Raw genomic sequence first — 24,464 nt, 5'->3', positions numbered from 1 at the left:
ACTTCGGAGAGGATTTTGTCCACCAGGTTACTAGGATAAGCTCTCGATACCAGGCGTGTTTTAAAGTTTTTAATGTTTTCGTCAAACACTACTTGAGAAGCGTTTGTCCTCAGAAGTGCCTGCTGGGTGGCAGCTGTTGTAGTTTGTGTACTGAAATGTTTTAGTAGGTTTGTAATGTGTGCGCACGTCGAGAATCGATTCTTTCTCGAATCTCTGTCCCTTATAGACTGTTGTATCCAAGAATGTTGTTTCTTATTGTGAGACTTCAGCGGTAAACTTTATGGTAGGGTGGTACGAATTTGCTTGCTCAATGAATTTTCTATTTCTTCTTTGTTTGTATCCCACAAGTAAAATACATCGTCAATGAATCTTCTCCACATTAGTGGTTTGTGAACGCTCTGCCTTAAGATCTCCTTTTCTATAGATGCCATAAAGATGTTGGCAAAAGCTACTGCCATTTTAGTGCCCATGGCAGTTCCGTGTGTTTGGAAGGAGTTCTCCTTCAGTATAAGGCTGAGCATTTCTCTGAGGAAATTTGTAGCTATAGGAGGGTTATTGGCATGAAAGTTCTCGTATGCGTTGCATACTATAGTGATTCTTTCAGTCCTCCTGTGGGATATTCGTGTAAAGGCTAGTGACATCCATTGAGACTAGAAAAGCGTTTCTAGGCACCCTAGTGCTTTCAATAAACCTTATGAAATGTGTCGTATCTTTTAGAAACGAGTCCTATATTTGTGCTATTGGCTGAAGTAGTTTGTCTACGAATGATGATAGGCGTTCTGTTGGGCCATCACACCCAGATATGATAGGTCTTGACTTCCGACTAATGTCGGTTTGTGAATTTTTGTGAGGGTATAAAACACTGGGCTTCGAGGCGGATTTGGTGTTAGGTTAAACCATTTAACCGTCATTTCGTCTATGCACCCTGCTTGATGAAGGGCATTAATGAGGTGTTTAACTCTCTGGGATGTGTCTCTAACCATTGGTTCGTCTAGTGGCTGACAGTTATTTCTATCATCCAATTGTTTCTGTCCGTCGTTGATTTTGTTTTCTCCGTTCATAACGACGGTTGTTCTGCCTTTATCTGCTTTTTTGAGAATAATTTCTTTGTTGTTAACGTTAATAAGCTCCTTGAGAGCTCTTCGCTGCACAGACCTCAAACACCTCAACCAGGCTTTGGCTCTATAAAAAATAACAATATTACAAAAATTCACCCCCCATTTCAAAATCCTGGATCCGCGCCTGGTTAGCAGCTTTGTACTTATATTCTTCCCTTTGAACCCCTAATCACTAGTCGACACGCATGGACTCTTTTCTCACTCTCTCTCTCTCTTTTTTTTAAACAACAACAACAACAACAACAACAACAACAACAACAACAACAACAACAACAACAATAACAAAAACAAACAAACAAAGGAAAGAACAAAAACACTTTATGTAAGTGTCAACGCTAACTACAATACAGTCTTACTGAATTTGGGACATTGTGTCGAATTCACTTTTCGATTTTACAACTAATAAGGTTGTAATGTTGTTGCTGAAAAACTGAACGCGCAGGGAACAACGCACTAAACACGTTAGTTAAGCCGGCTTACAAAGTTTGGTTTGCTTCTCCGGTTAGGAAATACACCCTGCAGATGAAACATGTTGTAAAATACGTGAATTGAGAGTACAGTGTCATAATACGGTGTTTTAATCCGATGAAAGACTCTTGTTCAGAGTGTTTGATATAGCTTCTCAAACTATTAAATAAATAGTTCTTGGCGAGGAGAAATTCAAAGCAAAAGTTCACCAAATTTAACGATAATTAAGATCGCACTTCCAAACCTCCTTCAACGTAGTGACTTCCTAAGTTGTTTTCTCTTCATGAATTATCATGAATGACTTTAAGAAACTTGGTGGGTAAGAGCTTAATTGATGAACACGATTTTCACCGGTAATATTGACTTATTCAGTTACAAGCAGAAATTAAGGCTAATCGAAGGCACAGTTTGGCAAACTCGTTTTTCCTTGTACTTGATTGAAAAGGTTTTGTCCAAAGCCGAACAAATTCCCATAAGCACCTTGACAACTTGCTTTACGGTCTCTAAGACAGAGTATTCATTTGTTCGGCCATGAATTATGTGGAACTGAAGTGCAAGTGCAACAGACATGACTCAAGTCATGTTAATGGTTGATGTTCCCCCACCCCAGCTCCACCAATAAATAAATAAATAAATAAATAAATAAATAAATAAATAAATAAATAAATAAATAAATAAATAAATAAATAAAAAAATGAGTACTTCACCTTGAAGAATTTATTGTGCTCTCCATCATGCTCAAGCTCCTCCAGGGACTCTGAAAAATTAAGGATTAAAATAAGAAATTATAATATTTTAATAATTAATTTATATAGCCACACAATTTCACAGTGAAGAATCTACAAAATAAAGGCAAAAAACTACGTTATTTAAGTGCCAATGTATTTTAAGAAGAGCCCTTCTTGGGGACACCCTCCAGATCCAATTGAAATTTGGAAATATTGGTTCAAGTTGAGGAGAGTGGAAAACCGGAGTACCCGGAGAAAACTGACCTCTCGACGAGAACCAAAGATAGACTCATCACACATATGACACCAAGTCTGGGAATCGAACCTTGGCCACATTGGTGAGAGGCGAGTGCTCTCACCACTGTGTCATCCCTACGCACAATGTAAAGTGCTAGAAAATGCAGACCAATAGACTTACCATAAATTTTGAATTGAGCTTTGGGGTAAAGTGTCTACAACAGAGAAAAGAAAAAAGGGAAATAAATAGTTTTACTTTCCTAAAACTTCGCAGGGACGCCCTAAAGCGGGCACATGACCTCAGTCAATGGAGCGGGTTCAATTGTGTCGAAAGTTATTCGCGTTTGCTTTGGTTTTGGATTACTACACTCTGCCGTGATTGGTTAGGAACATTGTGCTGTTTATATCTACTGTGATTGGCCACAGTAATTTCTTTTGTTTTTGTTTTGCAGCACTCAATTGTAAACCCCTCCACCTGTTCAATTTCAATGCATTGAACTGCAGCTGATATATAGTTTGTGGTTAGCTTCCTAACAAACAGCGCGCGAACTAATTTTTTTCGGGAAGGTACCCACGAAGGTTTGGAGTAACCTTAAATCCAAGACGCTCCCGAAAAAATCCTGATAGTTAATTAAAAGAATTTGTATCAGTTTCTGTTTACTAGTTTATAAAGAAAGAACATTTCACTAAAGTAAAAAAGAGTTGCTATCTACCTTTTGGTCGTTCCAGAATGTATTGAACGGGGAGAAGCTGCCGATGTCAGGTTGTCCGTCCGGCTTGATCTTTAAGAAAATAAGACCATTAATACATTAAAGTAGCCTCAATTAAAGTTTTAAAAATTTGTTTGTTTAAATTCCCTCCCCGCAGGACCAAAAAGCCCTTCAAATGCTCTACCCTAACACCGAATTTGACGATCAATTGCCCATTCCCAAAAACAAATGTTTCAATTTTTTGTATACACTATTTGGATTCACTCACATTTAATCAATTTTTCTATGTACACATCTTCGAATACACTGCAAAGTTTGTGGTGACCCTTCTTGGTGAGCCAATCGCGCGCCGGACAAGATCACTGGTGTTGACACTTCATATGCCCCTACTCCACGGAACAGAAAATCAGTAGTCAAATGCCCGGGAAGTGCCCGAGGGTATGATGCACGTTTGAAACGAAGGGCGCATTATTCACTGTTGAAACATTACCTGCATTATGCAAGGTCCAGCGAAAACCACCACATAGCCATTAAAGCGCAAATTCGCCTTAGAAAGCGGCACCACCACCGCTCGGTACTCCATTTTCTGTTAATTAGATAAAAGATGTACAAACATTGTCAAAAATTAAGTTTCTATCGCGAAAGAGAGGGTGGAGAAGGGGAGAGCCTTTGGAAATGTCTTAGGTTGGACTCGAGTTCGGCCGTTATGCCTTAGTATGGCTGAATTCACTCAGACCCCTCTCCTAAGCACAGGCTGCAGGGTAACAAAGTACGAATTTGGTTGCCATGGCAACATCAATTTCAACGAGCATTGACTCAACAACCGAAATGTTCCAGATAAATTTCTGAAAAAGTCACAAACTTTTTCTTGCGTTTGCAAGCTCGTCTACGCGGGCGGAATCAACTTTACACCCCCTCCCCCCCGGTTTAGTTAGGGTTACGTCAAAGGCAGAGAAAGAATAAGCTATAGTTACAGATTCTGGTTGCGGCATTTTCCCTTCTTTTGATAAGCGTGGTAAATTGTGTTAGTTTTGTGAACCATTCTTCTTACCCCGGTCTCCTCGTTTTTCACCTTCTTGTAATGCATCACAACAGTTTCCTTGAAACACAAGGGCTCTTCCACGTCCACATGCGTGAAGCCAGACTCAATTCTGTAGGAATGGTATGAAAAACACTTTTTCTGTTTGAGTTGGTGGGGAACATTTCAAATGGGAGGCAGGGATGGCACAGGGGAGGGGAGGCAGGGATGGCACTTGTGAGGGGAGCAAGGATGGCGCAGTGATGAGATCACTCGTCTCCTACCAACGTGGCCCGGGTTCGATCCCCGGAGTTGACGCCAAATGTGGGTTAAGTTTGTTGTTGGTTGTTCCTTATAAATAAATAAAATAAATCAACTTTGTTTAACGAGGGTGACATTTGTCAGTCTAACGACTGACAAACCCTGCTCCGAGGGTTTTTCTCCAAGTTTTCCCGTCTCCTCAAAAACCAACATTTCCAAATTCAAATACCACCCGGTAACAATCTTACAGTGACTGCTAAGGGATTGGGTCAAGGAGGTAAGACGCGCACTTACGGTGCCACCTGAAGTTGACCGCAGTGCGTTTAACTTCTACAGAATTCGAACGTTTTTACTTTTCTCTGAATATTTATCTTCTATCAGGTAAACCAAAACCTTTGGATTATTTTGTAAACGCACGGAAGGGAACTAAAACGATTATAACATCTTGCATATTTAGAAACTGAAAATGCCGACCCTCGCAATAAGATTTTTAAAAGCACCGTGGTCTTCTCATTCTATACCTTTAGTCCGCTGATTAATTTTGATGGTAGAGTAAGATGCTACGAGTAGCTTTACCCGCTTAACTGATAACACAAATGAAATGAAAATTCTCGTCATCTTAGATGTTCACGGTGACGTGTTTTCAGTCAGACAAAAAGGGAATTGTGAAAATGTTTTCCCTGGGGAGTATGATTCTTAACTGGTTTTCACTTATGCGATTTAAGTCCCCCCTTTCATTCTCCCCTTTTCCCCACAAGCATATGCTCTAAAATACACTCTTTAGAGTCCCTTACAGAACAAATGGAACTGATAGAAAGCATGGTTTCCCTCGTCACTCACCCGCCATCATCTATTTCGAATGCAGCCCCGAAGTACTCAAGAAATTCGTCGGACTCTTTTCCCTGAACTTCACGGTGCTGTACGGCTCTGTCGTCCAACTTAAACAAAATTCTTATTTAGTTAGTTAGTTAGTTAGTTACTGGTTAGTTAGTAACTTCCATATAAGAAGGGTGGTACTTTTAAAATAGCATGGCTAATACATTTGTGGCTGTCTAAGAATTAAATAAAACCTAATTGCAATTACTATAATATATAAATTAACAATGCTAATTATTATAATACAATACAATGAACGATAATAAAATGTAAATAAGTAGCAAGTAAAATCCTCAACCTTCTACGAAAAATCTTAATATCTTTAGGGTTAAAAAGTTTTTTCCAAACTCATTTCTTTTCTTACGTATGTGTCCAGTTCAACAGTTTTGTAAGCAGCCGTTCCGTATTCATCCTGAGTGGATTTAGTTCCAATCCAAAAGTGGACATCGTACAATATTTCCTATAACAGAAAAGAAAAGTGTAACGACCAACGAAAGGACCGATACCTTCATTTCCTTCCTTCTTTCCTTTCTCCCCCCTTCCCGCCTCTCTCCCTCCCTCCCTCCCTCCCTCCCTTCCTTCCTTCCTTCCTTCCTTCCTTCCTTCCTTCCTTCCTTCCTTCCTTCCTTCCTTCCTTTCTTCCTTCCTTCCCTCTTTCCTTCCTTCCTTCCTTCCTTCCTTCCTTCCTTCCTTCCTTCCTTCCTTCCTTCCTTCCTTTCTTCCTTCCTTCCTTCCTTCCTTCCTTCCCTCTTTCCTTCCTTCCTTCCTTCCTTCCTTCCTTCCTTCCTTCCTTCTTTCCTTCCTCCCTCCCCTCCTTCCTTCCTGCCTTCCTTCCTTCCTTCCTTCCTTCCTTCCTTCCTTCCTTCCTTCCTCCCTCCTCCCTCCCTCCCTTCCTTCCTTCCTTCCTCCCTCCCACCCTCTCTCCCTTCTTTCCTTCCTTCCTTCCTTCCTTCCTTCCTTCCTTCCTTCCTTCCTTCCTTCCTCCCTCCCTCCCTTCCTTCCTTCCTTCCTTCCTTCCCTCCTTCCTTCCTCCCTTCCTCCCTCCCTCCCTCCCTCCCTCCCTCCCTCCCTCCCTTCCTTCCTTCCTTCCTTCCTTCCTTCCTTCCTTCCTTCCTTCCTTCCTTCCTTCCTTCCTTCCTTCCTTCTTTCCTCCCTACATTTTGCCTACATCCTTTCAAAAATATAAATTCAATCTAAAAGAAAGATACGAACATTTGAATCAGGAGGCGTTTCACCGTGTAAAATGATGTACGAGTCCCCGTTGTAGAATTTTCCATATTTTTCGTTGGGCCAGTCTTTCACCTAAAATCGCCAGAATAAAAACAAGCACAAATTATTCATTAATAAACTCGCTGTTAAAAGGTAACTGAGACGCAAGTCATGCCTTGCTCAGAATGCCAGAATTAGTTTTTTCGATAGCTCTATTTCATTACTATTTGACCAGTTACAGCGTTATTATTTAGGATGATCGGAGAAATGCTACCTTGATGTCTGGGCCCAGTTGCTCGAAGCATGGTTAGCGCTAACCCGGGTTAAATATCATGACAACCTATAGGTTTTAATACCTCTTAACCAATGGTTAGCGCTAACCATGCTTCGAGCAACTCAGCCCTGAACTACAGGTTCTACAAAACAAAGCTACATTGTAGATCTTCTCGCTCGTTCATCTGCAACAGAAGCGTTCGAGAGGTTTGATTGGAAATTGCCCCCGCAGGATGGAGCATCAGGCTATTTTTATTTATACGTTGCATAACAACTATTTTTGCCATTCGATCCCAGTCTCCTTCAATGCCATTGGCGGGGACTGGGATCAAATCGGGTGACTTTCTTGGTTACCACGCAAGATCAAGGAGCTGTATTTGTAAATCTAGTGCCAATAAATGATAGGGTCTCTGGTCTCCATTCAGGTTTGCCTCTTATATATGGAACAGTTTAAATACTTTCCTAAGGAAAGTAGAAACCCTAAGCCATGTTTAAGCGCGGTCTGTCTAAAGTGATATTTTGACTGCTTTTTATCCATATTTCTAAAGTTTAGCTGTCAGAGTTGTTTTGCTTTAGTGTTTACATTGTCACTTGGGCGGTCATTTATAACAAATCTGGACCGTTATGTCCCCTGGGAGGTACTCCCCGATATAAGCTATGTGGGTGTGTGCGGCGCCAAAGGGTATGGTTTTTGAGTCTTTTTGGTCTGAACTAGGGTATGGATTTTAAAGGGGCAGTGTCAGCTATCCTTAATGTTACTTTGAATGGCCAGAAACGTATTTGAATCAACGGAATTGTTAAAATAATGGTTCAATTTTGATAACAATAACCCTACTAGTGTACAGAAACTAGGATTGATTATGTTTGGCTGCGGGTGGCTTGGATGGAAATGGATAACAACGTGAAAAAATTGGCCAAGTTTTTCAAGTTCTTCCTTGATCTTTCAGAGAAATCACTAAAAAATGATTACAGTCTTTTTCTTCCTCGGACAAATCACTAAAATATTTGTCTCCCGGTCCTCTAAGATTAACTTCTTATTAAAAAAAAGTTCTTTGTCAAATATTTGAGTAGTTTTTACCAAAATACAATAAAAGTTGTCTTGACAGTGCCCCTTTGTCACCTATTTTAGTGCCACTCTGAATAGAGAAAAACATATTTGTATCGATGGGAACATTAAAATAATGATTCAATTTTGTTAGAAATAACCCTACTAGGGCACAGAAACTAGAATTAATCAATTTTGTCTGCAGATGACTAGAATGGAAACGGATTGCAACTTGGAAAAGTTGGCCAATTTTTTCAAGTTTTTCCTGTGCATTTTGGTCAAATTGCTAAAAAGTGATTCTAGTTTGTTCTTCCCCAGATAAATCATTTTATAGTTTCTCCCGCTACTCTAAGAGCTATTTCACGTTAAGGAAGAGGTTCTTTGTCAAATATTTGAGCTGTTTCAGTTGGCCAACATAGAGCAAAATCGACGTGACAGTGCTCCTTTAATAGGCGAACGCGATCCCTCAATCAGTTAACTCAGTTTTGAATACGAAATTCAAACTGTAAAAGGTATACAGTTGATGACTGCAAAAATGTCATGACTAAAAAAATCACTTCATTTGATTGGTTCAGGGGAAAAAAGAAGCTATGGGAAGTCACTTCGACGGCTGGAGATGAGAATTTCTTCACCTTTTATGGTGCAAAGGACCGTATTGTTTGAAATTGGATATGAATATTAATAGCATGGTAAAATCACTGATATACTTTGAAAAATAGTTTAAGAGTTAATTTTCTTTGCTTCGTAGAGTCTAAATATCCAAGACGAAATTTCGTTTTTGTTTTCCAAATGTTAACATGCACTCTCGAGATTTGAGACAAAATGTATTTTAGGGATGTGAAATAGAATATGCGGGATTTTGAGGCCAATCACTTGAAATAAATCCTGATTTTGTGACAGCTGTTAGAACGTTAATGAAAACAAAATTTTTCCTACCTCAAACTTCTCGATCCTCCAAACTTTCGTTCCTACGAAGTTCTCCGTTCCTCTCCAGGCGGGTTCTTTTTGCGCCGAGAATTTCTTAACCTAAATGTTGATTGAAAATACCACCAATAAATTTCCTCATAAATTTCTTCAAAGTTCTTTAAATTACACCAAACTTCACCTAAGATGTCGATGTTCCTCCTTAATTTAAATAAACACTGACAACTCACCTCCCGGTCTTCGCTGCTTCCAAGTTTGGCAACATTAGAATCTTTCCAATCATATTCTTTTTGCTTTACCAGTCCACTCATATCGGCGAGTTTAGGAGTTCTTATACCGATGAAAAAGATGTTGCTCTTTAGTATGAGGCTGTTATAATACCGAAGCAGAAACACTTCCCCTTGAACAAATACGGTCTCTATGAGAGTTCGCCCACCCGCTTATCACTGAAATTTGATTGGTCTACAAGACAAGCTCAGATATAACCCAAGTTAAGTGCTATTGTGAGAGATCGTCGGGATGTCTTACTTAATTTCCATAAAGTTATGTGTTATGAATCATTAATTGTAGCACCTGGCTTCTGTAGGCTTTGTAAAAATTCTCGCAATTTCGGGAAATAAAAATCTGGACCTACAATAGGTTGCAATCAAGCCAGACTTAAGTGAAGTCTATCGATCTGGTATTCACATTATGAAATAATACAAGGTCTAAAGTATAAGAAATAAAGTTTATTCTTGTGTCTGGAACATTCGTATTAATTTGTGACAATTCACTTCCACAAAAACTAGAAATTAAAGTTAAACACATTCTGACGCTCTTATTACAAAGGCTTCTTCAGCAGAATGGAATGAGCTAAAACAAGATCTTAAATGCTTTTTATTATTCTTATAAAATAACCCTTTGCGAATTTGAGCTCTAATTTATATTTAAGGATCCTGCTAAGGTCGCGCGTGCGCATGCCTGCTTGAAAAGACTTTAGCGAGGGACAACATCTTTCTGTGGTCGACAGTTGACCTTCAGAGTATTGGTCCGAGATATGTAAACAAAATACGTGTCAGATCCGACTATTTGGTCTGATCTGACAAGTTTTGCTTTATTCTGCACTGCCAGCAATATTATTAGTCAACGTTCACTTGTTTGAAAAAGTTCAAGTTTCTTCAAACATTTTCAGTGTTCGAAAAGCGAGGCTTAGTAATGCTTAATTTCTTGTGAACCTATCCTGTGGCGTTTTGGTATTTTCAACGTCAGTTTACTCAACATGTTGATGTTTATAGCTTCCTCTCGACATCAAACAGGAAAACTGTGAGTCACATCATAATCTACGTACCGAGTTGCATGTATCGATCTTTCTTATTTTCTCAGTATTGTCTTTTATCTTCTATTTAGGCGTAATTTTAGTCGTAGCGAATGCAATTCAAGCATCGAAAAACTGGAAAACATCGCAGAAAATCAGCCGAGTCATCCAACCGACAACCATGAGGAGACTGGTACGAGTAAAGGATTGTGGGATTGTTTGGGCAGATGCCCCGGGTAGAGATCGCATCAACGAATAAGTGCATTTTTGACGTTTTCTCCGGTTAAATATGTTTCTTGGTGAAGAAAGATATAAAATGTTCTCTGGTTAAAAATCTATAAAAAAGATGTAAGCCGACTGTTTGATCTCCCCTTCGAAGACTGCAGGTCAAACAGACGAAAGCTTCTTATATCTTTTTATAAATTTTTAACCAGAGATCGTTTTAAATCTTCAGTATGCATGGCTTGTCCTGGTTATTACCCTTCCATATTTTCAAATGTGTTTCATCTAAAACAATGTTTTCTCCAAAGCTGACTGCATCAGCATTTTTAAGGGGACACTAACTTAACTACAGATTAACATCTGTTGCTAAGGAGATTTTTAGGGATGGTATCGCGTGATAATCTGTTTTGTAGTGTTTGTGGCGTTTTATCGGGGAAATGTATAACGGGTGATCATGAAGAGATGGATTTTAAAAATCGTTATTACACGCATGTAACTAGTGCCAGTCCCCAACCGCGTGGGGGGTCGGGTATTAGATGGCGTCATTGAATTACGGCCTCGTTACACTTCCTAGTTCATTCAGCGATGACAAAACGTTTGACGCTGCCTATCGTTAGCGAAGGCATAATAAATAAAATGACAGATCAACATAATGAACCGTCAGCTGCAGCGATAAGACTTCTTTGTGCTTAATTTCCCCCCGAATCGACTCTCGCTAGTAAGTCAGTGGTTGATAAGTCCACAAACGAAGAAAGTTAACTTGTTAAGCTAAGGCGTCCTCCTCCTTCTCGCTGCTTAAACTCCCGATTTACTATTGGCCCATCGTTGGTTATTGGTCATAATTGCGTTCGACGTAGAAAGAACGCACTCTTTATTGCGTTTGGAGTCGAGATTGTATGAGACAATCAACGAATGAATGGATCTTGGGACGCGTATTTGGTATCCCCCGCTGATTTTGCTGGGGCGGATGACATCATCACTAACTTGGCAAAGGAGGGAGAGCCTGGGATTGATTTCATAGAACGCACTCCCAAGTTTTTGGATTTATTACTAGTGTAGGGTTGTAATGGGGCAGACGCCTTCTACAAAAACTTATTCTACGCACATTGTAACCTGCTTGCGCATGCTTGGCTTAATTTGGTTCGAAATTTCACTCGAAAAAGAAGATGAGGTTAAACAGAATCTCGACATGAATAGCAAGGCAGACTCTTAATTTTCTTTTCCTTTAATTATTTTACTCAGCTATAAAAGCACTATTTTAAATTGTATTTAAGCCTAACTTTGCGCTTAAGTGAAGCATTGTGGGTTTAAAACTTGAAGTCACATTTTAAGTATTTTGCCGTGTGGTAACTTTTTTCAGGAAATGAGCAAGAATTGTCTTTCGTTAAAATCTCTTCATGACTGCCATCATTGGATGCACTGTATCTAGAAAGAATAAAACAGAAAACATAATTAGAACTTTCCATAAACCCCCTGGATAACCTGATGATTAGCTTCGGATGTATGCTGAACAGCGAGTCAGAACATTCTATCTTGATGATGAGGCTCTTTTCTTTACACCAAAAAAGCAGACTGAGGTAGGTATAACTTTGTATTATTTTCAAGAACAAGCCAACCACCCAATGCTATGAAAAGGAAATAGATAGTATTCAAAAATCATTAATAATTCATAAGCACATTGACCTATCAAATGGTCGATAAAACATCACGTGCAGTGGTTTAAAAACCCAATAAAACCTCCTCCTTATTAGTATGCAGTGTTTAATGTTTTTCTCGTATGTTAATTTCCAACGTTGACAAAAGCATCATTGTTATGAACTCTCTTGACACACACTTCTCCAGGAATGTTTTTGAAGCCGTTCAAAAAACTCGCAGCACGTGCTTTATCGGGTCTAAAATCACTCGGCTGCGCCTCGTGGTTTTAAATCCCGATAAAACAGTGCTGTTCGTGTTTTAGACATTACATAAGTACACGATGAAGACGACGAGACGAGAGAATTCATCGTGTACTCATTGTTATTATTATTAATAATAATAATAATAATAATAATAATAATAATAATTATTATTATTATTATTATTATTATTATTATTATTACAATCTTTTATTAGAAAGCTTCTATCACAAATACTGCGGTTTTCGAGAAGGTCCTAGATATCTAAAATCTACAAAGAATCTAAATATATATATAATCTACAAGCAAATATTAAAAAGTACAATTAACATGAGCTGCGATGAAATGTACTCATCGTGTACCTATTTTTATCTATTTTATTTTCAAGGACGCAAAAAAAAAACAAGCAGTTCTTCAGTTCTTATTTGAAAATGGGCGTAGCTCAAAGGGGGAGGGGGGATCCCTCTTTCTTTCCTCCTCTCTAGCACCTTTCACACAGTTTAAATTAAACGAAGACGTCACTTACTTATACGCCGATAGCGGCATTGAGTTGAGTTGACAGCTGGCCTTCTTTTACGACAGTCATTGGTATACATGGGTGTTTATCCTCATCAGGGCAAAGCTTTAAGTAATACTGTTGATTGTAAAAAACATCGAGGGTGTTAGTAAAAGTCTTGTGCTGAAGTATGTTAGCGGATAGGTTTTAAATGATAGGATCGTTAGGGTGAGGGTATTCGGTAATCCGTTTAATCTCAAGAGCGGTGCAAGTACAATACCGGCTATATATGGATATTCACACTTTAGGATTGAATTCACAGACTCAAAAGTCACAATCTGTTTGTGCAACGTCTCAAATAATGCTACAGGACAGAAAAGAAATGCTCGCTGAATGGTTTGAATGATTAATACACTTTATGAATTCGCCCACCGTCAAACTCGACGCCACCAAAGGATCTTTTCGGCTGGCCAAAAAATTCTTAGAAACTCAAAGTACTTAACTAGGGACTTTAAGCAAGCACGATGGCAAAGCCAACAAAGACGTCACTTAGAAAATATAAGTTAACTTTGCTTGGACTACTTTGCGGTTATTTCAGTTAGGCCTGTTTCAATTCGCTCAACTTGTACAATGAGGCCCAATTATCCAGCAAGAGAAATGGTAGAACTTTGAATTTGGTCATTTCACGTCGTTATTTTGCAGAGAACGGAAAAAAATGTACCAAAGACGGTTTATAACGCACTCGCAGAGCAATCAATTTTTCATCAAATTCTTTTGCTTTGTGACGCTCGCCGCCGCGAATCCGACGCCAAAACTTTGCCAACGCACGAAGCTAGCCTGGCTAAATAATATCAGCGTGTAATAAATGTATTAACTTACATGGCCAATGATCAAAGCAATATTCTGGTCACCCTGCCACTCGTCACCAATCCGTATGAACAAGTGATCATCGCAATCCCTTTTTCCAAAGCGGACGTCAACAACAGTAACTAGAATTTGATTTAATAAGCGGGATTTAATTTGGTTACATCATGGAGATCCTTACCAATTTAGTTTTTAATACAATATTCAGGCGCGTAGCTAAGGTTTCGATAGGGGTGTTCGTTGGACCCCAAATCTTACTGAGCGCCGGAGGCGCTCTTACTAGGGGGGTCTGGGGGCATGCTTCCCCAGATATTTTTGAAAATCTAGGTTCCCAGAAACCTCATTTCCTGCATTTTGAGACTCATTTTAGGCAAATCACAACTTTGTTTTACAGCGGCTTTTTAAGCAATATACATCATTTCAACGGCATATTTGTTTCAACTTAAACAAGAAAGTTCAATGTACATTCTGCGCCCTGTCAAGTTCTGATAGCTATTCGATCCGCTGATAGTCATACACCGAGCTGGTAAACTGCATCATTCTCGGGTGTAGGCCTTCGAACAAATTGACTATCTCGACAAGATTGACAGACATATCATATTTGATATGCATTAGAGCCAGGGCTCTGTCGTTCTGCAATCCTTGGCGCTGTGGGAGCAACTCCTACTTTCTCTGCCATGGCTAAAGCTAGATCGTAGATCTCGTTAAAGTGAGTGGAAAGATTGGTGCGAAGACGTTTGTAAGTTGCCTTTACCTCCGATACCATCGAAAACGCTTTGAAGATGTCGTTTGTTTTCTTCTGAAGGCTTTACAGTGAGACCCGACATATGGGAGAGGAAGGAGTAGGCGCAGATGAAGGTTGCGATAAAATTAAAGTCGGAGGATAAGACATAAGGCCTGAAGAATGGGTTTATATCTCTATTTGTCTTTTGTTGATGTAGTTTGACCAGAGAAACTTTATTTAAAAGTTTTTCTTCCGCCATTATTGATCTTCAAAGGGGTTCGTTCGAACCCCTCGAGCCCCCCCCCTCCTACGCGACTGAATATTGTGCTGAAATAAAAACTAAATCCTTCCCGTTCTTTCACGGAATGTTTCTAGAACGCTTAGAGGAACTGAAAATATCAAGTGATTTTATCAATGGGAGAACAAACTGAAAACAGTTTTAGCGTTTGTTTTTTCAGGACGCAAGTAAAGCCTGACTTGAAAAGATGGTGCAATGCCATCAAGCTACAATCACTTTTCACCTCGACTTGATCTTGCCTTCAATTTATAGTTCCATAAACTTTAGACAAATTTTAGACTTTTCCCATACAAACACTTTGTTTCGTGCCATGCTCAGATTCCAAACTTGCGGATTTCAGGACTAAAATCAACTTCGTTCCCAAGGTTCTCTCTTTTCGAGGAAGAGAGAGGACACTGGTAATGAAGCTGAGCAAAAATGTTCAGTGACGTCAGACCTTCCTGTGAATTCATCCTCCTGATGCAGACGTCTGCTCCTTCGGCTTCTTTCCTGAACATCTCCTCAAATGTTATGTTAGGATATGGATTTCTGAGGAGATTAGCACAGACATGACATGTAAAAAAACATTCAGAAATCTTCATTGTAGCAATTTACATGCATGCTAAACCCAGTTGAAGTTAACCGCTAACCGAAGTTTTCATCTCGCTCGTTAAAAAAATGGTAAGCTAATGTTAAAAATGTCCAAGTCAAAACTGAGGGACAAAAATCTTTTGAAGAATCTTTATTGAGTGGTAATTAAATTCGAATCAAAGTTCACGTTAATCCAGGATTAGCTGAATCGTGCTTTGAACAACTTGTCCTTGGTTTTTACTATAGTGACAAGATTTAGTGCGAAGCACGAGTTTAGATCCTTTCGCCTTCTTTTATCGATCTAAATGTCAGCTGCGACTACCCTCGCATATGTGCTGAACATTGAAGCTGTAAGCAAGATAGCAGGTAATTTTGGCTTCATTTGGCCCATACTCAAATGCTGAATTAGTTTTGAAGTATTTTTTATATTAAAAAGCGCTTTAATTCAATAGACAATGGCCATGTCTGTCGCCAGTTGTACCCTCCTCTGAGAATGCTCGACGTTAATTATTCATAATTTGATAACCATGCCCGGTAACCAATTCACAACAATATACCTGATGAAGGGTTTTAATATATAGGCGACAGGGGGAGGGAAGGGGGGAGGGTGATTGCTTTGCCACCTTAAAGCTGCGGCTCAGTACAAACAAATTGACTGCACTCGCTGAAGCAGTCATTCTTCTACTGTACGGGGAGGGAAGGGGAGCGGGACACTGATGGTTGTTGGTTCAATTTTAAGTGGACTTAGACATACCGTTTCACAGTAAACATACTCTTTTTTTGCTGTCCATGAAACACAAAGGCAGCAGCCTTTAATAAGAAAAAAAGAGGAAAAGAGGACCAGCTTTTAGTAAAACTCATTATAACTTGCATGGATCTTCCTACATGAAGAAGAAGAAAAAAAAACATTTAAAGAATTGAGGTGGTTTAAGGTCTTTCCCAAACGTATTTCTTTTGACAAAAACCTGGAGCTTTTTTCCTTGTCTAGATTACGGTATGATCAACGCTAACTAGAAACGACTAAACAGCTGAAGTTTAAAATACTTAAAGTCAACTGGACAACAGTTGAAGCGATTGTATACAGAAATGTTGCTCGTCATTGAAACTGTAAAACAGGGTTTAATTTGGGTCACAGTTGACAATAGTCTTAGTGGCCAGGCATTTAAGGCAATTGGCAGAATAAGAAAAAATGATTAAAAAGTGATTAAAAAGCAATAAAGCATATTATTATTAGAATATGCTTTATTGCAACACTGTCTTTTTAAACAGAGGAAAGGCTTTACCTCTCGAACAGCAGGCTTCCGTTTTTTCGCTTGGTTTGGGAACACGTCGTACACCGCATGATTTTTCGTCGCTTCATTCTCGTCTGAAAGGAAAACAATAACATCGTTTAGGGAGTAAACCCGAAGTAGAGAGCGAAAGAAAACCTAATTTGAACAAATTGTCAATTGAGCTACGGTGTAAACTACAGTATGAACTAAAATGTACCGTATGAGCTGTTAGGTAAAGCTTACGCGCTACTAGTGGTAACTTCCCGCGATGGTCTACCAGTCCATCCAGGCGGGGGGGGGGGGGGGGGGGAGGAGAGCTGGTACCTTGTGATGGACTGGCTTTCCCGGCCAGGTCGGGGTCAGGAAGGTGCAGTGGTAACCCTGTGAAGGACCAGCGTTCCATCCGGGAGGGGAATCGAGTTATGATACACCTAGTCACGACTCATACTACAAAAACCAAACATGGCTAAGGCAGTTGTGGGTGCTCTGGGCTCCTGATGTTTCTACCTTCGTGTTTACCGTATTTACGTTCAACACAAAGCCGTGTCACTCGCCATTTTCATCCAAAACGCTTTATGCAAAGCAGTTCATGTTACACCTACAAATATAGTTTCTTCAGCAGAACTATCAAAGACTGGAATGCTCTTCATATTTAATTAATTGAATTGGAAACTGTTGCAGCCTTCAAATTAATCCCGGCCGCCCACTTCATATTGGTAATTGAACTGAGTGGAGTGCAATTTGGTCTGAAATCATACGCGTGATTTCAAAATCAAACGAGCGCGCAGCGCGAGTTTGATTTGAAATCACAAGTATGATTTCAGATCAAAATTGCACTCCACTCAGTTCAATTACCAAATAATTACATCTATTTTGAAATCACAGAGTATCATTGTCAATATTAATATTCTATTTGCGTTATTTCATTTCCATTTTGATGGGCCAAAGAAAGGATGCGATTTAGAGCAAAAAAAGGGTGCAATTTGGGAATAAATTGCACCATTTTGGACCAATCAGATTCCAAGGATCACCAGTGATTTCAAAATGGATGTAATTAATCCAAACACCATTTTAATTTTCACTTTATTTCACTTCAGACACATGTAAATCACACATTCTTTGTTTTTCACTCGACACCTGCACTACACTTGTATTTGCACGATGGGAAACCTTTACAAATTATGATATGTAAATAAATAAATCCTGGAAAAGCGCCACCCGATCAAGCACAACATACTCACACCCCTGAAAAACAACGCAGTACTCTCGGAAGCATTGTAGCTCTAAAGCGGCGCTTTTTCGAAGAGTGTCAAAGTAAAAAATACGAAACGTTTATTTACTTCTTCAAATGTGAAACGACTTCTGCCTAGAAAGGAGAATTGACAATGACATTTTCAACTGACCTTCTGTTGTCTTCGTTGTTATTGTTGTTTTTTTGCTACCGTTTTCAGAAAAAAAAAATAGTTTTGTCTAGTTCTGAAAATGTTGTTTTAAATAGGTTTCTGATGAGAACTTTCCCAAAACAACTCGGGTAGCGAACCGCGGCAAAAAGGCTTACCAACTCTCACCACTGTGATGCCTGATTTTCCTCGCTCAGTCTGCAAGAACAAAATTAATGTGTAATTGAGTTTAGAGTTCAAAGGGAATCAGCTTTCTTCTTGCAAAATTTGAACTTTAGAAACAAAAATAGAGCTATACCTTATAATCTACACAATTATTTTAGGAATAAACGATTTCGCCTCATGATTAAAATGACCTATACGCTATTCAAACAATTTGGCAAATGTATACCCTCGACTGAATTAATTTATTGAGCCTCTCCTCCACTCCTCAAACGTGTTTGAGATAAATAAGCCCCGGGGGGCTTATAGAGTGTTTACGGTACCAATCGCACGAATTTATGCAAATCTCAAACATCTTACATGTATCTGTGGTGATCATAGTTCCCCTTTTTTTCTCATGATACTTATTCCTTATCAAGTAGAAATATTGTAAAGTGAATTTAATTTGAAGCTGGTCACTTTTGGGCTCAAAGGGTTAACAGGAGGCTCGTAATCTATGGCCTACATAAACAGTTGTATACAAAGAGGCGAACAACTAAACCTTGTACGGTGACTTCAGCTTTTAACCACAAGAAACTGAGAGCAATTTTTAAGCTACATTCTTTCTGTACCTGAAGCTTCTTGGCATATTCCTTCACTCTTTCAACCTTTTTGTCATTTCTGCTCACTGCCTTTCCGACCCACTGAAAAAAAAGGTTAAAGAATAAGGAAGCTGTTAAGGTCGGTACATGCAAAACTTGTCCCTGGGACAACAACTCCCAAATTTTCATCCAAAACCATAATTGTCGCGGGTACGAAAATTCGGTTCCTGTGCGAATTTTTCACTTCAAAATGTGGCTAGTTGAAAACGGTAAAGCAATTATGGAACCAATGGGATGTCTTTACAACGAGTACCCTTGTATATACCTTCAAATGGCTTTCATTAGGTTGACACTACGTTTTCGCGTGACTCTGTCAGCGAGGCAACTAAGCATTCATGGGAAGAGAATTGGTTGGGGATGCTGGCGGGGGAGGCGGGGGGGGGGGAGGGGGGGTGCGGTTGATGTGCCAACACGTTCCTTTACCAGTAGCCTCGTTGTGACTGCGTGGAGACTGACAAATCCAAAGTGCGGTTATTCGAAAGCCAATTAACGCTAATCCACGATTAAAAGTTAACCGATGTTTGCATCTCGCTCATTAAAATTGGGTCTTGAAAGGTATACGTTTAAGCTAATAATGTCAAAGACAAGTCTAAGACAAAACTGAGGGACAAAACTCTTTGGAAGAATCTTTAATGATTAGTCATTAAACTAGAATCAAAGTTCACGTTAATCCAGGATTAGTTTAATCGGTCTTTGAACAACTGGGCCTATTCTATTGACTGTCCGATGTGACCTTTTTGTGAGTCTTGTGCGCTCAAAGAGTTTGAGGTTTCCAAACTGTTACGGAAGAACCAACGAAAATCCGATGTCACTGTTGCAATCTTGTTCTCGTTTAGCTTGAGATTTACAGTCTAATAATTTATTAATAATAATTTAATATTTGTAGTGCGCATGTCTCATGTGTGTATTCATGCTCAAGGGTGCATAATTATGTAAATGAAATAATGAAGATAAGGACCTGGCCCCAGTTGTTCAAAGGGCGGATAGCGCTATCCACCGGATAAATCGCTATCTGGCGGATGGGTGATAACAAAACAAACTACACTACCTACTGGATAGTGATTTATCTGGCGGATAGCGTTATCCACCCTCTGGCGGATAGCGTTATCCACCCTTTGAACAACCGAGCCCTGTTGTTTAAATCTTTACAACGAATCGCACCAAATAAATAAATAAATAATACATACATACATACATACATACATACATACATACATACATACATACATACATACATACATACATACATACATACATACATACATACATACATACATACATAAATAAATAAATAAATAAATAGATAAACAAATAAAAATAAATAAACCAATAAAATAGAAAATTAAAAAAATGCAAGATCTCTTTGTCCATAAAAGAAGTGGCTTTAAAACAGTCCTCCACAAATTGCAATCCGATCACCGTCAGGGAGGATGATGTAAGGCAGAAGGAGAAAGCGCCCGCGAGGAAAGTGTGCGAGGCATGTTCTTTGTCCTCAGATTCGTGTTCGTTGCTTCCCTCAGTTTCAACGTCTTTCTTTGCCCGCTATGCCCGCTCTTTGACAACAAATTACACGTTACCTCATAAATCTTCGTCCCAGTGTCAATTATAAACACATCATTCGAGTCCAATGCTCCTCTCTTCAAAGCTGTTTCGCGGACGCAAATATTGCGCTGCAAAAAAGAAAATTCATTAAGACTTGATATCTTTGTCTAGACGATAACTTTCACAAGGACACGGGAATACCGCTTTTTATTACATCAAAGGCAAGGTTCTTGGCTTGAATGGAACACTGAGTGTGATACATAGCGCGCTCTCAGTTGTTCCTCTTACAGGGATATCGCCGATGCCATCAGATACTTTCACTTACCTGTGATTGGAAACCAACTGTGCCTTAGAACAATGAAAAAGTGCATATCCTGCGCGCATTAACTGTTCCCCACTGCTCACAGTTTTTCTGGAAGTCTGCTTTCGATAAACCGTTCTTTTCTTCGCCAAATAAAGGATAATATTTATCTTTTTTTTTATATCAAGAGATTTTTTATCTAAAAAAAAAGACGGAAATTAAAGCTTCTTTTTAAACCAAAATGATTCCGCTGGTAATCAAGTAAAATTTCTCAGTAATATCGAAGGTTGGTCTACAGAGACATAACCTGTTTGTCCACTCAAAGGAACATTTTCCTTAAACATGCAATACGAGTTTGCATATGAAGTTATTGAATAGCCTCAAAAGCCCTCCCTGGCGATAAAAACGTTCAGTTATCACTCAGCAGTTGGATAAGACGATAGCTTGAAATTAGCGGAGAGAGGCATTTCGTGAAGGCTGACAAAGTAACACAGTATCAAGTGAATAATGCTTACCCCAGTCGATCCCGTTATGCGGAGAAGTCGCTGCTTGTACGCGGAACGGAGGTCACAGTTGACACAATCGTCAGATCTGTGATAAAAAAGAGAATCTTGATTGCGAAAATGAAAGTTACAGGAAAGCAAGGTGGTCAATAATGGTACTTGCTCCCTTTTCCAGCCCTGTTTTCTCCCAGGACCTCCCCTTATCACCTCCTCACCCCTCCCTCTCAAAGAATGCTAACGTAAAAAAAAAAAAGAAAATAAAAGAAAAGGGTATCCGCATTGAAAAAAGAAAGAAAATTAATCCACCAAGAATGGTGCAACCTTGGGGTTGGAACAGTGCTTGAAAAATATTATTCTATTATTCAATTTTGGCGAAGAAAAAACAAAACATGGAAAACGGTCGTCATAAACACACCCTCCTTTTAACACAGTGAAGTCTTCAAAGTAATTCGTAAAACGCTTCGATTCGAAGTCTTGTACTTCTCGGTGAACGAGTGGTTTGCCCTCCATCTGAAAAAGAAGAAATAACGATTAATAAAATTGACTTTACTGACCTGAAAATTCAATTTAGCACAAGTACCATTTTTCTTGTAATGTTTTTGTCCTACCGTTCCCTTTTGTCTAATCAATCAATCAATCAATCAATCAATCAATCCATCCATCCATCCATCCATCCATCCATCCATCCATCCATCCATCCATCCATCCATCCATCCATCCATCCATCCATCCATCCATCCATCAATCAATCAATCAATCACTTTGCACATTACAAAGTAATTACATGAAGGATCATAGATTAAATTATCCTTGGGCAGGAACTCTCATGTAAACCCTTTGGAGCTTTACGAGGAGAACCCCTGATCTAGCTTACAACTGTCAAGTTACACATGGCTGTGATATACAGTATACTATTAATTATATTTCATTTAATTATATCTTTTCACTGTTCATGACTGATGTTTTCCTCTTTCTGTTTGAGGAGAGAATAGGTCTTAAGCGTTTTCTTGAATAAACTAAATGTTCTTATTTCTTCGATAGATTTTCGCAAATTGTTCCATATTAAATTTACCTTGTAATTACCAAGTACAAGTTGCTTACCTCCCTATCCAGAGCTATAGCATTGTGGAGGCCTTTTTTGTACAGCTTCTCCGGGGCTTGCTTTCCAACCCAACAGTGAATGTCATAGCTTACCTGTAAAGAGGCGAAATAATTAGTGTACTCTTTACTTTTCCTTCAACAACGGAAGGGTGATGTCCAATCTCATAAACAGAAATATGGGCATAATTTCTGTCATTTTAGCTATAACCCAGTAAAAGCGTAAAAGCCCCCAGATTTCTCATCAAAGGAGAGGAAACCACTCCCCCCCCCCCCCCCCCCATGTCAAAGATTTCATCATTCAATTCTCCTTTACGGATTTCTTATCATTTGAGTCCGTAGGAAAGCCAAGTAACAGGGGCTTCCCTTAGATATCTTGAGATAGGTCTCAGTATCGCGGGGTGCTTACCATTTACGCAAACTACCCGGATGAAAATTTTCGGCATAAATACAAAATGATTTAGCTTGTCTTAACAGAAGATGGATAACATGCAAAATGTATGAACATAAGCTGTAAATCCGAAAAGGAGCAATAAAAATGCATCTCTTTGACCAGAAGGCCATAATTTCAAAAGTACTTCGAATGCGAATACCACTGCACTCCACTGCACTCCACTGCAATAAGCTGAAAGCCAACATAAACAGGTTATTTTTCTTACCGAGGCAGGTGAAGTTTTCGTGTTTTTAGTACCGTTCAGTACTATGTACACTTCGTCACTGAAGAACTTTCCATCCGCGGCTAATCTCCAATCCAGGACCTAAAAAGAAATCATGGCCAAGATGGACTTTTGAAAGAAAACATACCTTTAAAAGAGATTGCGCGTATAATAAATACCACACGCAGGATTCTCGCGCGATTCACGCAAAGAATATATAATGTAGTTATTTTTATGTATAGTACGGAGTTCGAGTTTGGCAGTACCGGTATGCATTTTGCTCAGACTATAAGAAAAGAGATAATTTTAACTTAAAAGTATTCTACGGAATTAATTTTTCAAGATAAGTGTGAAAGTATAGTTATACTCGTAAAAAAATGTCAGTAAATTTGTTCAGAGCACATAACCGCTGGTTTCTTCAGCATTATTTTTTTCACACGGTTTTCAACCCCCCGCAGATAAACAACTTTGTTTATTTTAGTTGCCGTTCAAGTAACTTGAAATTTCGCCTTATTTGGAAAGGAAATTATGTTCAGTGAAACAATGTCTTCGTCGGCGATAACTTAAGTTAAGAATCAGTCAAAAAGTTTCTGTACATCATAATTGTATAATGAGCAAGTGCATGTATTCACATGAAATATTATTGTAGTTGATTGCTTGAATAGTTCTTCTGAGTTGTTTTGAAGTGCGATTGATTTTTATTCCTTCAATCTAAAATTATTAAACTAAGCAGCAAAAGAAACCACATCTTATTGTTCCAGGAAAATTGGTTAGGAAAAACGTTTTGAGTCACAACAAAATTATTACCAGTGCCTCAATGTTTTTTAAAAATACAACGAAATTATAGCTCAAAATTTTTGCGTTTTCTTTTGATTGCAGCTGCTGGTGCTCTTCAAGTTCCTTAATTAAAGTTTCAGCTGAAATCCCGTGGATTAAGCTTATTTTCGATTACTAAGACAGTGTAGCAATTAAAGTAAATTTGCTCGAAAGTAATGTCGTGCAATTTTTGATATCAAAAGTTATTAGAGCAATTTTCTTACGCCTTCTTCAGCGACTTTCCACGCCTGTAATCCTGAATCTTGAAAACGGCCACGCCAGTTCTACGGAAGCAATGAAAATTCCAAATTAAAACAAGCCGATATTTTCAACGTATTCTGCAAGTCAAAATTAATCAAAATAACGATTTAAAAATGTTGCGCGTATTACTGTGATCTCCGAATCGTCGGCGGCGAGGTTTATATCTTCGTCTTGCCAGGAGTAAGGCGGAGCTTCAAGCTTTTCAGTGCTAGCCATCTTCACAAAATACGATTGAAAAATTCTTCAGTCGACCGCTATAAGTTACAGCTCAATCGAGAATTGGACGCCTGTGCGTGTTCTAGTTCACTAAACAAAATAGTTCCCAAAGTTTTATTGTCAACAAGATTTCTCTAACTGGACCTTATATAAAAACAACGTTTTGTTCTTAGCTTGCAAACAGTAACTTTTGTTAACGGGCTTATTTAACGAAGCTTCTTATTCGCTCATGCGAAACATCGTTTTAAATCTTCGCAGCATGGAGTTTAGCTTCTTTTCAATTATGTATGCTTAACCAACTCTTGTCGCTCTACAGAGTTTGTCATAAAAGCACGGATCACCTACAGAACAAGTTGTGAAAGACAAC

General features: G+C 39.0%; 2 protein-coding genes across 3 annotated transcripts in view; both read right to left on the bottom strand.

Annotated features, from left to right (window-relative positions):
- LOC146484632 (gelsolin-like protein 2) overlaps positions 1-9,288 on the bottom strand; it is a 16,042-nt gene extending 6,754 nt beyond the window's left edge. Inside the window, exons 1-11 of one of the 2 annotated variants that reach the window (XM_085104722.1) lie at positions 9,098-9,288; positions 8,880-8,969; positions 6,629-6,718; positions 5,781-5,876; positions 5,381-5,478; positions 4,313-4,412; positions 3,752-3,847; positions 3,265-3,333; positions 2,733-2,766; positions 2,294-2,343; positions 1,599-1,634 (exon numbers count right to left, since the gene is read on the bottom strand). In XM_085104722.1, the coding sequence (XP_084960848.1) occupies positions 1,599-1,634; positions 2,294-2,343; positions 2,733-2,766; positions 3,265-3,333; positions 3,752-3,847; positions 4,313-4,412; positions 5,381-5,478; positions 5,781-5,876; positions 6,629-6,718; positions 8,880-8,969; positions 9,098-9,178 (840 nt within the window). In that variant the 5' untranslated portion in view covers positions 9,179-9,288. The remainder of the gene's footprint in view (positions 1-1,598; positions 1,635-2,293; positions 2,344-2,732; positions 2,767-3,264; positions 3,334-3,751; positions 3,848-4,312; positions 4,413-5,380; positions 5,479-5,780; positions 5,877-6,628; positions 6,719-8,879; positions 8,970-9,097) is intronic. The other variant, XM_085104723.1, reaches the window with a different exon arrangement.
- A 2,285-nt stretch (positions 9,289-11,573) lies between these two features.
- Positions 11,574-24,165, bottom strand: LOC146484631 (gelsolin-like protein 1). The gene is made up of 15 exons (XM_085104521.1): positions 24,011-24,165; positions 23,845-23,904; positions 22,808-22,906; positions 22,152-22,244; positions 21,466-21,560; positions 21,063-21,138; positions 20,282-20,374; positions 18,675-18,746; positions 18,060-18,099; positions 16,514-16,596; positions 15,985-16,040; positions 15,097-15,188; positions 13,654-13,763; positions 12,805-12,912; positions 11,574-11,808 (listed from the first exon to the last, which is right to left on the bottom strand). Exons 1-14 carry the CDS (start codon positions 24,095-24,097, stop codon positions 12,805-12,807), a joined length of 1,164 nt encoding a protein of 387 aa, XP_084960647.1. The 5' UTR covers positions 24,098-24,165; the 3' UTR covers positions 11,574-11,808.
- Positions 24,166-24,464: the final 299 nt, after the last annotated feature.

This window comes from Pavona decussata, unplaced genomic scaffold (genome assembly GCF_977016875.1).
Source record: "Pavona decussata unplaced genomic scaffold, jaPavDecu1.1 SCAFFOLD_32, whole genome shotgun sequence".
Taxonomy (NCBI): domain Eukaryota; kingdom Metazoa; phylum Cnidaria; class Anthozoa; order Scleractinia; family Agariciidae; genus Pavona; species Pavona decussata.
This window is presented reverse-complemented; position numbering and strand designations above follow the sequence as displayed.